Genomic DNA, 16,475 nt, shown 5'->3' with positions numbered 1-16,475 from the left:
GGTATGCTGCACCTGTGTGGCATCCAAAGAGGAAAATCAGAACCCTATGGGTCTAAGTCAAGTCTCCATAGCTGTTCAAAGTGTGTAGTTGGTTTAGGCTCTATGGAGAGGGAAGGGGGAAAGAGAGCATGAAAAAAAAAGAGAATGGGAGTGAAGAAGTGATTATGAGTATATGTTATTGCATGAATTGTATTACCAACAAATCCATTTCTTTATCTCATGCTTATCTGACAATGGATAGATAGCATAGCTTGATCTAGATTGTCTGGAATAACATTTACTCAAGTGATATATTGGTGTGTGGGCACATAGGAACATAAGAGCATAGGAACAGGAGTAGGCCATTCAGCCCCTCAAGCCTACTCCGTCATTCAATTAGATCATGGCTGATCTGTAACTCAACTCCATTTACCTGCCTAAGCTCCATATCCCTCGATACCCTTATCTAAAAAAAAAGTATTCCTAAATGCAAAAATAAAGAGGCAAGTTAAGGTGTGCAATTGGGAAAGGGTTATTTTCATTAATTTATGATTCTTTCAATCCTCACACTAGCTTTTAGCAATATTTTTTTAGCAGAACTGAACACAGCCAGCTGCTCAGCTCTGCAAAAAATCTTCCTTTATATTGTGCAACTTCCAATTTTTCTCTCTTCTAAACATCTAATCACACAATCAGCCTCCGGCTCAGGTATGAAGATGGCCCCATTCAACTAAAGGGGCAGCACTGAACACTGATTGGAGTGAGGTAGTTCCATTTGGCTCAGTGGTGCTACAGTCTGATCAAAGTAATCTGAGGCTGTATGACTCACTAATTAATTGATGTTTTTTTTTTGTTTTGTGCTATTGAATTAATGAGCATTGGGTACAAGATACCCACTCAGATGCTGCTCCTGATAATCATAAAAGTCTTTAAATGGAAATGTCTGCATTAAGTGCAACTTTTAACTAAATTCCAATAACAAGTAATTAGGATAGTGGAACAAGGGTGATGGAGGGCTATTACTGGCTCTCTAGATTAAAGAGGTAGAGAAAAATAATTTAAACCTTAGAGGATTATTGTAACATTCTACACAATTTCAATGAGGTAAAAGGCTTAGATATTTCACTTTTGATACTGGCTTTGCTTATTTAATGGCTACAATTTTCCACCATATTTTTTAATAGTCAAAGTAGGTTCCATAGAGTTATAAATTATACAGATTAGGGCTGTTTTATCTTATGTGTTGCCACAGCAGAGCAAAAAATAGTATTTTTAAATGCAAAAATAAAGAGGCAAGTTAAGGTGTACAATTGGGAAAGGGTTGTTTTCATTAATTTATTACGATGCATTCATTTTTCAATGCATACGACCAACAGGTGAGCTCCTCACCAGCTGCACATACTGGGTAATTTGGCCCTATCATGCCACTCTGCAGCAGATCAGTGTTGAACTGAAGTACCAGGCTAGTCTATGAGCCCCTGTATGCTTCAACTTCTAGTTCATAAAAGTCAGCATATAAAACTTGATAGTGAAAGGGTCAAGATTGCCTAATGCAAGCTTTACAAAAATGGAGAAAAGTTGATATTTATCAGTCGCAAAGACAAATGGTGCCCATAGTGTTTCTTATGGAACTGGATGTTTTGCTTCTTTAGGTGAGGGATAGCAGCGTTTGGAAATGACTTCTGCCCCACCCACTCCCCTCTTTTTGTGCTAGTGGCAGTAGTCACTCCCAAAGTAGATTATCTCTGTAGCCGCCTCCAGCCCTACAGCTCTCAAAGAACTCTGCATTCTTCCAATTCTGGCCTATTGTGCATTCCTAACTTCCTTCACCCCACCTTTGGGGACTATGCTTTCAGTCGTCAAGGCCCTAAGCTCTGGAATTCCCTCCCTAAACCCCTCCACCTCTCTCTCCTCTAAGGCACTCTTTAAAACCTACCTTTAACCAAGCTTTTGGTCACCTGTCCTAATGTCTCCTCCTTTGGCTTGGTGTCAATTTTTGTGTCTGGCTACAGTACTGTGAAGCACCTTGGGACATTTTACTACATTAAAGGTGCTATCCAGATCCAAATTGTTGTATGAGATGGGCTTATGGATGATAAAGTTCAGTCGACACAATTGCAACAGCACTTCAATTCTGCCTGCCCCCATTTTTTTTTGCTGTTTCATTTGAAGGAAGGACCTTATGCTAAGATTTGCAGGTACCAGAAGCCTCCAGTACCTCTCCCAGCTAATCATTCCCCATGTGTAATACTGAAAAGTGACTGGCAGCAAGCTATTTGATCAGGGAGGGAGGGAGAGCCCAAGTCACTCCTCACCCAGCATCCACCACTCCAAATTTAGCTGGTAGTCATTACTGAAGTACAACAAAACAATCTCACAAAAAGACAAAACCTACAAACATTCATTCTTCACATCCTTGAGGTTAAAATATTTCTGAATACAGTAACTTCAGAAATGTATGCTCTTCAGATCTAGATGTGTAGTCTGGGTGAAACTATTAAACCGTGTGCAAAGAGCAGGAGGCACTAGATGGTGATCAGGCATAGAAATATTAATTCCTCCCCAGCCCCAAAATCTGGCTAACCGAACAATTGCGGTATCTCCGCCAAGCCCGGATCAGCTGTTATAAGGACTAAGGACTGAGCCTAGGGTCTTCCTGGTATGTAGGATGCAGTAGCACATTACGCACTTGCCTCATAAGACCTCAACGCTATACTTTCACCCAAACTACAACAGCATATTTCCACTTCCCCACCGCTGACCATATTTGAAAGGAAGACTGCAAGGTGCTGGGTGGGTGTAGTTCACTTAAGCTTCTTGCGTGTCAGGGTGGGGAAATTTTCCACTTTGCTTCTACACTAGCTCAGACCGCCACGTTCCAGTTTAAATAACTGAAGTTTAGCCCCTAACACCACTCAGGCCTTCAACAAGATCTGTCCCCATTAAAGACTCACCAATGTTTTCATTTTGTAAAACTGACCATCTCAAACAATATAACAGCATTAAAGCAGATGTTTTATACATAAATAGCTTCCAATTTATTACCTTGCCTAGAGTGTACAAGTAGGAACATTGAAGGCTCCATGCATTTGTTAGATATATTTTCAAACATGGGTATTTTTTGTGACTTATATGAAACAAAAGTATTTTAGGAGAAAATATTTATGTATGGCAGCACATATAAGTTTATATTCTATAGAACATACATTCTGTAATACATACAGGGTTCTAAAAGTAGTCTGGTGCTAATTTGGAGTTTAATGGTATTCAGGCTTCTAGATGTTTGTAGGTAGTCTCTCCCCATTACTGATTGTGGATTTTGGATACAGTCAAATTAAACTAAATAACCGAAACCCAATTTATTTAAATATGCAACCAATATGCAAAGCCCCATACAGATTTTAGTAAACACAAATTGCAGTTCAGATGTCTGATTCCTTTCAAACCTGATATATGATTGTTGATTTTTTTTGTTAAATACATTAATCTACATCCATGTTGAGCTGCTTCTGCAGGTTTATTTGTTTTGAGAGATATACCTTTTTAAAATGTGCATATTTGCAGTTATATTCAAGATCCCCATTATCAAGAAAACAGAACAAAGTTGACTAATGCTTCAGAGCCAGTTACTGCCTGTTAAAGGTTGCCAAATTGCAGATAAGTCAGTCATTCAGCTGGTAGTCATTACTGAAGTACAACAAAACAATCTCACAAAAAGACAAAACCTACAAACATTCATTCTTCACATCCTTGAGGTTAAAATATTTCTGAATACAGTAACTTCAGAAATGTATGCTCTTCAGATCTAGATGCGTGGTCTGGGTGAAACTATTAAAATGTGTGCAAAGAGCAGGAAAATGATCTAATTCCAGTTTTGGAGGAGGAAAAAATACAAAGTTCATGTTCCACAACATGTTCCACAAAACCATGGTGTAAAATTATTTATTGGACAAACTGATTTCTCATCTGGTAGACAAAGCATTTATATCAGAGTTGCTGGCAATTCATAATGCCAACCTTTAGATGCAGAGGAGTTTATATTTGGCTACTCCAAGGTCTCCAGATTTTAAACACAATTGGCAAACAAATTAAAGTGCATAGAATTGCGGTTTGATTATTTTAATAGAAAGTTACAGCTCAGTTAAAATAGTTAATAGAATACAGAAAGCATAATTAATTATACAATAAATCTGAACACTGATTGTACTAAATGCAACAGTACCAAGAAACAAAGGAGTGAACACAAATGTTAACACAATAAAACTGTATTACATTTGTGCTTCAAATATTACAATATAATATGTACAAGAGTCATCCAAAATAAACATCTCATGCCAAATGACACAAACAAAATGATAAACTGTAAGCAGCAAACAAGAAAAAAAGGGAATGGTTTCCCTCATGACAAAGCTCAATATATACAGTGGGTCTAAGAGACATTCAACTTAGAACAGGAACAAAATTACTATATACTGTTTTCTTCCGACCTTTATTCCAAACATGGCCACCAGCTCTGGATACTGTATGTCTATTCTATTAGTTCCTGCTTCAATTCATATTTACATGTTAAGTAAACGATACAGAAGTTAGTGCTTAAAACTAATTTGACAGCAGTGGCCAAGGGATCAGCGAACCTGGGATGTGTAACCTTCTTTCATCAAACCTTCCTCATAGTCTGTTTGGCACAGAATCATATTGTTCTTGAGGAAAAATTTATCGCCAACACAAAACCTGAACATAGAGGGGAAAAAAAGTGGTGAATACATGGGGCAACTAGATAGAGTCCTTAAATAGAAATAAAAGCCATTAGTGTATAATTCACCTGTACATTTCTATTATACTTTGAGAACCTACTTCACTAAGTCAGACATTTGGCTCATTTGATAGTACCGGTTAGGTGTGGGTTCTAATTTAGAGATGAAAAAAATCATATTTCTAATATGTATATATGACTCAAGGAGGCACAAGAAGTTCTTAACTGTAGGCTTTTAAGCAAATTTCAGTGTTTTCTGACTGTACCAATTTAACCTTCAGAAGCACTTATGCCTACTCTACCAAAACCAGTAAAACTATGCATAATTACACATAGCAACCCAGGTGACCCTCAGTAACAGGCTTTGTTGTTTAAGATAGCGGTTTACTGATGATGTTCCAATGTACTGCTAGAATTCCCTTTGGTAATAATGTTAAACAGATTAGATTTAATATTGAAAGCAATGCATCAATGTTCTGTGATCCTCAAGTGTTGAATTAGAAGCTTTTCACTGATATTAATTCCAGACAAATTGCATGCCTAGTCCCTTCTCAATCTAACAAGTTTCAGAATCTGCTCCAGTACTGCTAAAGTTTACTACATAAAATGGAACAAATGAATAGCAAGAGATTTAAAAAAATTCTATTATTTTTTTACTTTGTAAACAAAGAACTTCCTACAATGCAGTTTAAATTTTGTACAAGTTTGATGGGCCCTATGGTATCTCCATTTGTAAACACTATTAATGCTTTATGCAGGTGTCTTGAAGTTTTTAATTCAATATTTTTACATATACATTTTTTCAAGGTCATATATTGTAGAAGTGCAAAATAGTCTTCCACACAATCACAAAGAATTTACAGCACAGAAACAGGCCATTCGGCCCAACTGGTCTATACCAGTGTTTATGCTCCACACGAGCCTCATCCCACCCCTCTTCATCTAACCCTATCAGCATATCCTTCTATTCCTTTCTCCCTCATGCGATTATTCAGCTTCCCTTAAATGCATCTGCACTATTCACCTCAACTACTCCTTGTGGTAGCAAGTTCCACATTCTAGCCACTCTCTGGGTAAAGCAGTTTCTCCTGAATTCACTGTTAGATCTATTGATGACTATTTTATGGCCCCTAGTTTTGGTCTCTCCAATTTGTATTAAATGAATCCTGTAGGCTATGAGGTGCTCAGTCCACCTCCAAAAATAAGTTGCTAATGTTAAAATGATCAAATTTAAAACCCAAAGCAGACAACATTCTTCAGTTCAAACAATGCTGAATTGGTAGCATTTCACAGTCATTTATAACATGAGAGATTTATACTGACATGTGCTAGATAATCTACACACTCACACAGGTTCAAGATTCTTGCACTATTAATTGACATGATAAGATGGAACAACCAAACAATATTTTCTAATCCAGTCTGTGGTAAATAAGAGAGACTCAGCCCGTTCAATGGTGAAATGTTAATTGTGACATTTTAACAGCTTGGTATTGCTTGAGGCTGTAACTGTTAGTTCATATTGTTATACATATTTTTTATTGACGATTTATTTAATTCAAAATGTATGCCGAATACTCTTGAAGGAATTGCATTTTAGAATGCAAGTTCAACAAAACAAGCTGATGAATGATCATGAAACTTTAGATTTGAAGTGGGGGGAAGGGAAGAGATCATTACGTTCCCCACAACAGATCTTAGAGATTAGATAAAAGATCCATTAAAGAGGATTTTTTCCGCCTGTGCAACATCAGTACATTTTTTCATAACTTCTGCTCAATTCCACAAAAAGCTCTTTTCCTTATCCCTCCAATACATGTCAGTGGCAGCTTTTCGGTATCTCACATCAGGTGGCCATTCAGTATTTGTAAGCCTCAACAGTGAATGTGGGACAGCCATTCGACCGTGTGCCATCACAACTGAGCCCCATTACTGTCTTCATCTGTATGGGGAGATTTCTTCTGGGCAGTGTGTTAGCAACACTGCAAGTAGAATAAGAAAGTTTCCCATGATCACAGTGTTCTGTGAAATCACGAGAATACGTCTATGGTCGTCATAGTGGTAGTACCCTGGGGAGCCCTTGGCGTTATGTTTTGGAATGTTAGGTGACCAGATAAAATCTTCCCCCTCCCACTCTCCCCTCGCAGCATCTATACGCACCCCACACCTCCAGCAGAGGTTGCTGTATAACGATCAAACAGGAACCCTGCCCAATTATTTTGTTTTCCTTTCTCACTCCATCTCCCTGAACTCCTGAAGACAATTCACCAGCACCATTGCCACCCTAGCTGAAATATGCTGGTTATATTGGCAAATGCAATGGAGTTCAAATCCCATCATACTGAAGCTGTACAAGCCACAGCTGGAAAACTGCACAAGCTTCTGGTTGCCACAACCTAAGGGGGGCCTCCAAACGATGCAGAGGAGACTGATCCCCAGTGTTAGAGAAACTAGCTTTGAAGAAAAAATAAATAAGTTGGATCTCTTCACCCTCAGAAAGAGACTACTCAGGATGAGTCCTCAAACAGAAAATTATGCTCAACAGGATGTAGAGAAAGTAAATCTGGAACAATATTTTGAGGCAGCAGAATGAGAACATACAGGCTCCAGGTTGCTTGTCTTTCTTTTTACAGACACTGATCAACAGCTGGACAGGGTTTCTAGGAAGGGTGGTTGAAGACAGGACACTGGACTCGTTGAAGAAACAGCTACATGTGGGACCGAAGCGATGGTAGGGTTGGTATCCTGGTAAGACGAGATCAAATGGATGAAGGGTCTTGCTCAGTTAAACCTGCCTTATAATCTTGTGAAAAGAGAAACTGAGCAGAACTCTGCTTAAAGAAAACCTCCACAATGTACACAGGAGGACCAAAGTTGCTTTTCTAAACAAATTCCTACAGATTACGAGTTGTCCTGGGAGCAGCTGATTTTGCTGCATCCTTCGCTATAACCCCATGTGCACAACAAAATGGTGTCAGTTTTGGACTGACCAGTACTTCATTCTTAATTTGTTTCTGGTCCAATAACCAACAGCAGCACATGAACTGGGAAAGTGCCTAATGAAAGGTTGCTACACAAGCTCAAAGCAATGGGAATTCAAGGGGGAAAAAAAAAACTTAGAAATGGATTAGAAACTGGGTGAAAGAAGGGAGGTACTCATTGGAAGATTGATGTGGCAGGAGCAGCGAGGAAATACTGTGCTAGGGAATCTCTACTATTTCAAATTTACAGCAATGAACTGGTCTCAAACTCAATGCAAAGTAGTAAAGGTTGCTAACGATGCCAAACTCGATGGGGTGGGAGGCAAGAGGTTGAGTAGAAGGTTGCAGCCTCGGACCTATGGAAAGAATCTGCAAGTAGGCAGCAGAGTGATAAATGAAATTTAATACAGATAGCACGTGTAAGATGCTGCATGTTGGGCATATGTACTTACACAGTATAGAAATAGTTAAAGCAGAGGTTGAATGGGATCTGGGAGTTTCACTTAGTATATCAAGGCATTGTGGAGCAGCAATTGACAAAGGGAACAGAATTCTGAACTGTGTTCTCAGATCAGTAAGGTTCAAGTCTGAAGAGGTCGTGCTGAAACGATGAACAGTGTCCAGTTTTGGTCACAAAGACCCAAGTGAAACACTGAAGCCCTGATGGCAATTCAAAAGAGAGCCACCAGCAGAAGCTGAGCTATAAGAATAGATTTGAGAAACTAGGGCTCTTCAGCCTTGAAAGAACAAGGCGGGGGGACCTTAAAGATGATAGTATAATGGTATAGAACAGTAAACCCAAAGCATGAATTTAGGGAAAGCAGGACAGTAGCATGAGGGGCGTAGGTACAAACTGGTGAATGGCAAATTCAGGTATCCGGAAGACTTTCTTCACACAGAGTGAAATATATTCCTAGGAATAATAGCGAGGTGAAAACCATAATCCTTCAGGAGGCCACTGGATGGTGTGATGCGGGTGGGGTAACTAGTAATTATTGATGGAGGAATGATTTCCCTCATCTTGTGATCTTGTAAAATAGGCAAAATGAATTTGAACAAAAATGGGGATTAAAAAAGAAAAATGCGTCAATCGGATATGCACTAGAAAATCAGGCATTTGACTGCGGATTCATGAATCATCACACTAACACAGAGCTGACTGACAGCTAATGTCGAGCACAAAACAGACTCAAAGCTGAATTAAAAGACCCTCGTTTGCGTAGTTAAAAATCCCCACCGAAATTAAAATGATCTAAACGAGAAAGATTGGCCAGAGTGACTGCAAAGCTGTTCTCTAATTGAGAGCTTACATACCAGTAGAAATCACTCGTTTGTTCTCATAACATGTGAAGACAATTATTGCCTTGAGATAACTCCCAAGTATTCAGTAGTTGTTTGTAAATATTTTCTCCAAGTTCACGAGGTGTGCACTCTAAAATATTTCTGTTGGAGCTGATCCAGTTCTTTCAATTTTTAAAAAATATATTTCCCCCAATTTCCTGTCCTGAATGCTGTGACTCGTGCTGGAGTACAATTCCAACGATTCAGGGCAACCCATCCAGTCCCTCATCCAAATGAACTTCATGCACAAACCTCACGCTTGAGCCTAGCTGGGGTGGACGTTAGCAAGTTATTTGACCGTGTAGGGACATGACTAGATCCTAACCTCACCCCACACACACGAGCGTACTGCCCAACAGTTAATGGGTTGCGACCAGGAGCACTTACTGCGGCTAAATTATTCCCCCACCTCTTTCTTTTCCAGCCCACGGTGGCTGAGGACACTTGTAGCACTTGAATCGCTGGCTGAGCTAACTCAGCACAGACCAAGGTCTTCCTGGTCTTATATGATGCAGTACCATACTGGGTGCTGCATTTATCAACTGAGCAATGGGTACCAGAGGGCAAATTCAGTGAGGCAGCGAGTCGAAGGTCGAGCTATAACAATAACCTTAATTCTCCACCTCATACTCCCATCCAGCAAGGCCGAATTTGCTCCAAGGGGCCGATTTTCAGAGTGAATGCTGGAAGCGGATATATATGCCACCAGGTGCAGCTCAGAGAATTGTATTGGCAGCAGGCGAGGCTCCCCATTGCCAGCACATATTCTGACAATTACTGTCTTCCGTGTTTTTGGGGAGAGGGAAAGAAAGGGTTTCTAACCCCAAGGAAAAAAAAACTTGTATTTATATATCACCTTTATCGACCTCAGGACATCCCAAAGCACCACAGCAAATTAAATACTTTTGAAGTGTAGTCATTGTTTTAATGTATGCTAACATGGCAGCCAATTTTTGCACAGCAGTGTCCCACAAAACAGCACTGAGATAAATGATCAGATAATCTGTTTGTGACGTTGGTTGAGGGATAAATATTAAGCCAGAACAATATTTTTGGAATAACTCCTATGCTCTTCGAACAGTGCCATGGGATCTTTTACTTGAGAGGGTTGAACCCATGACCTTGTGACTCAGAGGTCAGATGCTACCATTGAACCACATTTGTAACTTTCTAGGATGAATCAAAATAGTTAAATGAGAGCAATTTTGCACAACACAGCTAGTTACATTGAGTCTACAGCACAGAAACAGGCCATTCGGCCCAACTGGTCTATGCCGGTGTTTATGCTCCACATGAACCTCCTCCATCTATCAGTGTACATAATTTCATTAACAGGAATGACAGAAAATCAGCCAATCCTGATACATTTGCAATAATTTGTTCATATTTCTCAAGCAGTTAATGAGCCACTAAATCAGCATAAAATTTAATAATATTGTTCATCGCTCTGTCACGTGCAAATCAGTTAGTGTCAAATACTGAAACCCTGTTTCTGACTGGGCCAGGGAGGCGCTGGTTAATTGAACAAATGGAGAAACAGGATAATGAGAGACATAAAGCCTGGCAATAGTATCACAGAACATGTGAACTCAAGGCTGACTCTTGCAAGGAGGTCTGAAAGAAGTCTCCCAACCTAAGAAGTACAATAAGACTAGTACTGTAAAGCAACAGCACAAGATGGAAATGATGCTAAGTGGTGTTTGATATATATATCATTGCAAAAAAAACGACTGTGCTCACACAGAGAAATGAATGAATTTCAATGTGCCAAGTCACCCTGAGGGAAGATGTCCTCTGGATGCTATTTGTAGTGAAAGCAAAACATATTAGCAAGGATTTTTCTCCCGAGTTATTCCAGTTTTCTGGTGGGTGACGGTAGGGGAAAGGTGAGGCCTTCGAGTCTCCAGCCATTTTGGTTACCGTAGCAACCTTGCATCACTTCCGCTGGATGCTGAAAATGTCCGCCCTGGAGTGGTTGGATGTAATTAAATGAGACGGTAATGACAGCAGGCATCATACTACTACTTCATTATCACGACGCCAATGCATGACGAGATACGCCTCCATGAATCAGATGACCAGTATTCCTAGCGGCAGCAACGACTGGTACCTTCACTGGCCACAGAAGTCAGTAGACAGCCAGTCAACAAACAGTTTCCAATCAACAGATGGTTGGCATTTTCATGGACAAGGTGCTGCAGGTATTCAAGGTCTGCAGCAACAGGGCTTTAACCCTCTCCACCCCATCACCCAACACAGATGGGACCACTGGGAACCTGCCAAAATATTAGGCTGACTCTGAAGAGCGCTCCGGGATAGGCACAAGTCCCACTATGATAAAGTTCAGCTATTTGTTATACTTGCATATATAATTTTACCACATATAGTAAACATAGGAAATCTCCACCACCCCACAATCATCCCAGCCTAACCTGCATTGCTTGTTGTTATCTCTAAACACAAATCTTGTACCTTATAGGAGGACAAGGAGTGAAGCAGGTGGTGGAGCCTTCAAGGAGAAACGATGTACAATTCTCATTTCCTATTGTGTTCAATGAGTGTAAAGGGAGGAGGTCAGAGGGGTTCATAAACCAACTGGTATGTACCATATCATTCATAATTTGCATAAATTATAACAGTGCATCCACATGCACGGATTATGCACAAGTACTTAATAGTTTAATTAGTGATAATGCAGTACCCAAATGGCTAAGTGTCTTTATTTACTCAATGTCCCATCTGCTCTCTTCATGAAGCAAGGAGAATCAAACTGTCAGAAGTCAGAACAGCACCAATCGCCAAACAAGTCAAAAGACAGACACCTTGCAACTAACCTATAATGATGAATAAGTGCAGCAAACTGGTGAAGAAAGACCAGCAGAGATAGGGTTTCATTAGGAATGAGGAGGTGAAGGGCAAGGGTCAGGTTGGCCTCTGCTCCTCCTGAGCCATCGTAGGATAGTGATCATAGTGGGCGAGGGGAGCAATTACCGATCTCAGTACACGTTGTACAAAGCAGTGGACAGGTCAGACCAAACAGTCATAGCCGGTTTCATCTTACTTGGAGATGACTTACGGATAACTGTGAGGGAGGGTTTCAGAGAACTCAGCTTCCCATTGTTCTATGCTCAGAGAGAACAGTGGGCATAATGAGACACCCTCCAGTAGTGGCATATGTGAAGAAGCACAGGAGAAGCTGATTGCCATTTGTGTAAATGCTACTCCATTTCTAAGCACTGCACAGGTGACAGCAAGTGTGGCCTTTGAAAGTGAAGAGCCCAGAACAACTCCAGAAAAATGGCAATGAAGCAGGTGCATCAGGAGTAGTAGCATATATAGGTTGCAGGGCTGGTTGGTTGAGTAACCACCCACCACAGCCTCAGCAAGGGAAGCACTTCGAAGTAGAAGCACGTGCATGAGGAACATGCAGAAGTTCACAACTGCAAAGGAGTTTATGCACCAAGAAAACACATGCAGTCTGTCATTTGTTACTACACAGAAGGGTAAAAGGCTAAATTAAACTTAATGAACTCAGTTCTTAGCAAAAACTGAACAGTAATAGGGGCCTACAGCAGAGGTCATAGATCTAATCAGCAAGACCCTCACTCACCATTATCCTCCTAGTCTTCCACATTGCAACTGCTCTTCATTCAAGCCCAAGGCAGGTCCATCCCTGGTAATGTTGTGCATAGTGCACAATAGTTATAGCTTTGTCAACCTTCTCTGGAAAATATGTTTTGATCCCCATGGTACAGGCATCTGAAGCACTGCTTTAGCACCTCAAATATCAGCCCAATTCTAGTTCACCCATGTGCTTTGTTGTATCTGTTCTCTGCTGGGGTACAGGGGTTGTGCAGCAGTATCAGCAACCTTTGCATTTTGTACCCATGCCCCCGAGGGGCCAGCCATTTATCATTCCTTCTCGTTCAAAGAGGTGCGCTTGACTGCCTCAATGAAAGCATACGTTCTCCTCCAAAAGTGTACGTGGTGTACAGTGATGCTCCGTACCTTGGGAAGTCAACAATATGGTAAAGCTAGAAGCTACTTCAGCATATGTAGGTGGGTAAAATGGCAAAACAGGGCTTCAGTTATCTCCTAAATGGGGTGTTTGACTCCTGGGATGGCCCTGTGGGTGTCTGGAATGTCACCATGAAAAAAAGCTGGAGGTAGGGGTCGCTTCCACTGCCTTGGTAGTATAGTGAGGATGGTTGACTGACCCTGCAGATCTTCGTCTCCCAGATGGTGCAGCTGAGTCACAAACCCCAATGCTGAATCTAAGCCCCATCATAAACTACTCCATCACCAAACTGTCATCATAGATCCGCTGACTGGGTTAATTTGCAGTGTGGGTCGTGCACCTCTATAGTCCCGGGACACCCTCTCCTCTGGCCAATAGGTGCTGCACCCATGCTGTGGGGCTAAATACTCCTCTGTATAACTAAACCGGCTTTGTTCAGGTAGTTATTCGACCCATTTGCCCTACCGTCGGGACATGTATTGTTTTAAAGCTCATTTTCAAAGTAAAACACTATAACCTTTCCTTAGGTAATAATTCTCCCCTTAATATTGTCAAATATTATTGGATAACAGTCCTGTTGCAAATAACACATACAAGCTCTGGTGTCGTCTCAGCACCTACTTTTCTGCTATTTAAGAAAATTGAAGTCAAATTATTTAAATTTCAAAAAAATAATTTCCCCATCAAAAGCAGATACATGTTTTCATTAATTTTCTAAAATATTAATTAAATTTAATATACACACACCTCAGTCACAAGCTAATGAACAAACATTTTTCAATGTATCATTTTATATTAGATCCTACATATTTATAGACTTCAACACAATTATTACCCTCAGGGGCTTTCAGTTGGCAGGAAGGCCCCCAAAGGCTGTGGAAACGTTAATGAATTTTCCTATTAATGTGCAGAGCTGGCTTCTTGGCAACTACTGGTATCTCCATCACTATTTAAACGTGCTTTACTATTAATTTGTTTAACCCTATGAATGCTATTGGTTATTCAGAACCCAACCACTGTACACATCAGAACCCGACGGAATTTTTCAATTAATACTTTATGCTGTTAACTCTGGCATATTAAGTTGCTTGAAGAATGCTCATTGTTTTCTTTTGTGGGGGGTGGTCGAGGTAATATTATGTAGTCAAGGCAGACTTGGAGGTGATTAATGGACTACATTTTCTATAGTCAAAAATCTAATATAAAGCAGATGGGTTTCAGAAAAATGATATGAATTTACAGTGAGTAACAGATGTTACATTCTTTTAACTAATTGGGTTTCCATGCGCACCGTTGACAATAAGGACTTTTGATCAAAAACTGTACCTCTGATTACAGAGCTGACAAGCAAAACAGTCCAGGTGATAAACATTGTCCTTGGCTCGCATGACCATCTCAAAGGCAGGAATCAGCTTGCTGCATGCAGCACAGTTCCCCGTCACACCGAACAACCTGCAAGTGCAGAAGAGAAAACAAAATCAGCACCATGTTCACACGCACCCCAAGAACCTTGCATCTTCCTTCAGTTCAGTCAACGCAACATTCATTTACACCCACCCCACCTGCCTCCCTTGCTAGAAAGCCTTTACGCTCCTGCTCAGCCTTGGCCATAGGTCCACGACTCCTTAAGTTTTAAATTCACACTTTGCGCTCGGATGATACCAGGAATGAGGGATTTCAGTTATGTGGAGAGACTAGAGAAGCTGGGATTGTTCTCCTTAGAGAAGGTTAAAGGGCAATTTAATAGAGGTGTTCAATATTATGAAGGGTTTTGATACGAGGAGAAACTGTTTCCACTGACAGGAGGGTGGGTAGCCATAGGACACAGGTTTAAAGATAATTGGCAAATTAATCAGAGGGTAGAAGAGGAGAATTATTTTTTTTTTTAAAAAGCACAGCGAGTTATGATGATCTCGACTGCACTGCCTGAAAGGCTGGTGGAAGCAGATTTAATAGTAACTTTCAAAAGGGAATTGGATAAATACGTGAAAAGGAAACATTTGCAGGGCTGTGAGGAAAGAGCAGGGGCATGGGACTAATTGAATAGCTCTTTCAAAGAGCCAGCACAGGCATGGTGGGCTGAATATCCGCCTTCTAGCTATATGATTCCATGTAGCATGCACTTCATTGCGACACAAAACACATTTTCCAAAAATGATTCTGCTTTCAGAGGGTAAACTATTAATTTGTTCATTGGGAGAGGGGTAACACCAACAGAACTTGATGCAATAATGAAGATCTCTTCATAGCTCTCAATCTCCAGTGTAATCACAGGCCTTAAAAACGTGCAACAAATAGCACAAGCTTGGAGTTTGATAGTGCTTCCTGCATTTCATATAGATTCCCCCCACCTCCATTGCAAGGATGGGTTATTAAACAAACCCTGCTTTCTATATGACAACAGTAAATGCTAGAATTCTTACTTACATTATTTAAAAAGACTAACACCTCTGTAGGGTGTCTTGGGAGCACCAGCTCGTTCAGATTTAAAACCAACACTGTAGGCCATACAGCTTCAAATCCCTTATCTGCCAATAGGGAATTTTCTTTCTTGGTGAATTTGTTTTGTGTTAGAGAAGGTGAGGGATGTTACCGCTGGGAAATGAAACACTCAATTCAGGCATCCAGGGGTCAGCATCAAGCTCTGTGGTTAGGTATAACCAGAGATGGAGCAAAGTGTCTTAACTCTAGCTTGGACAGAAGCACCACTTACTGCACCAAGGGATTTAATACACACCCTAAAAAGTGTAAAAAAAAATTAGGTTATACAGTTTGCAAAAAATAAAATTAGAAAGTGATACAAGAAACAATGTATAATCCCATTTTTAAAAAGTACATTTTAATTTGTTATCCAACACCTGCTCACATCTACCAGATGTATCACCAATCAAGTCACTCTTTCCACTCGCTTTGACCCAGCTGCTCCTGTTCTGTTAAATGTTGTTATTTATCCCTACCCTTGCAACCAGAGTCAGGAAGTACTGGAAATTGTGCCTATCCCAGCTTCCCCCTGCCATGCGAAACAGGCCTATTCTCACTATGAGGAATAGACTTCTTTCACATCATAGGTAAGACACTGCCTCCCAGTGGCAGTCGCTAGAAAATCACTGCAGGAGCAGTGGTGCTCTGTGTAGAACTGCTCAAGTAATAAGAACAAGGACTCCAGCACACCTCAGGCAGGAAGATAGATGCATTGATTGGGTGGGTAAAAGGCACCTAGAAGGGGTCAAAGAGTCAAGGAGATAGAGATAGCCCAAAACAATAAGGTGAGAAGATTCCTGCTGTTTGACATTAAAAGCAAATGCAAGCTTTACAAACATGCCTGTGATTTCACTGTAGAGACAGTGAGTCTTCCAAGATTCTTAAATGAGTAGCAGACATTTATTTTGCTTATTGCTAGCTA

The 16,475-nt window shown here is 40.5% G+C and overlaps 1 protein-coding gene across 5 annotated transcripts in view; it reads right to left on the bottom strand.

Moving 5' to 3' along the window:
* Window positions 1-3,916: 3,916 nt before the first annotated feature.
* lmo3 (LIM domain only 3) overlaps window positions 3,917-16,475 on the bottom strand; it is a 64,244-nt gene continuing 51,685 nt past the window's right edge. For all 5 annotated transcript variants that reach the window (XM_068005330.1, XM_068005333.1, XM_068005334.1 and 2 more), the window contains 2 exons: window positions 14,399-14,524; window positions 3,917-4,710 (listed from right to left, as the gene is read on the bottom strand). In XM_068005330.1, the coding sequence (XP_067861431.1) occupies window positions 4,605-4,710; window positions 14,399-14,524 (232 nt within the window). In that variant the 3' untranslated portion in view covers window positions 3,917-4,604. The remainder of the gene's footprint in view (window positions 4,711-14,398; window positions 14,525-16,475) is intronic.

Source organism: Heptranchias perlo, chromosome 24 (genome assembly GCF_035084215.1).
Source record: "Heptranchias perlo isolate sHepPer1 chromosome 24, sHepPer1.hap1, whole genome shotgun sequence".
In the NCBI taxonomy this organism is placed as follows: Eukaryota; Metazoa; Chordata; class Chondrichthyes; order Hexanchiformes; family Hexanchidae; genus Heptranchias; species Heptranchias perlo.
Note: the sequence above shows the minus strand (reverse complement) of the source record. Positions and strands in the feature narration are given on the sequence as shown.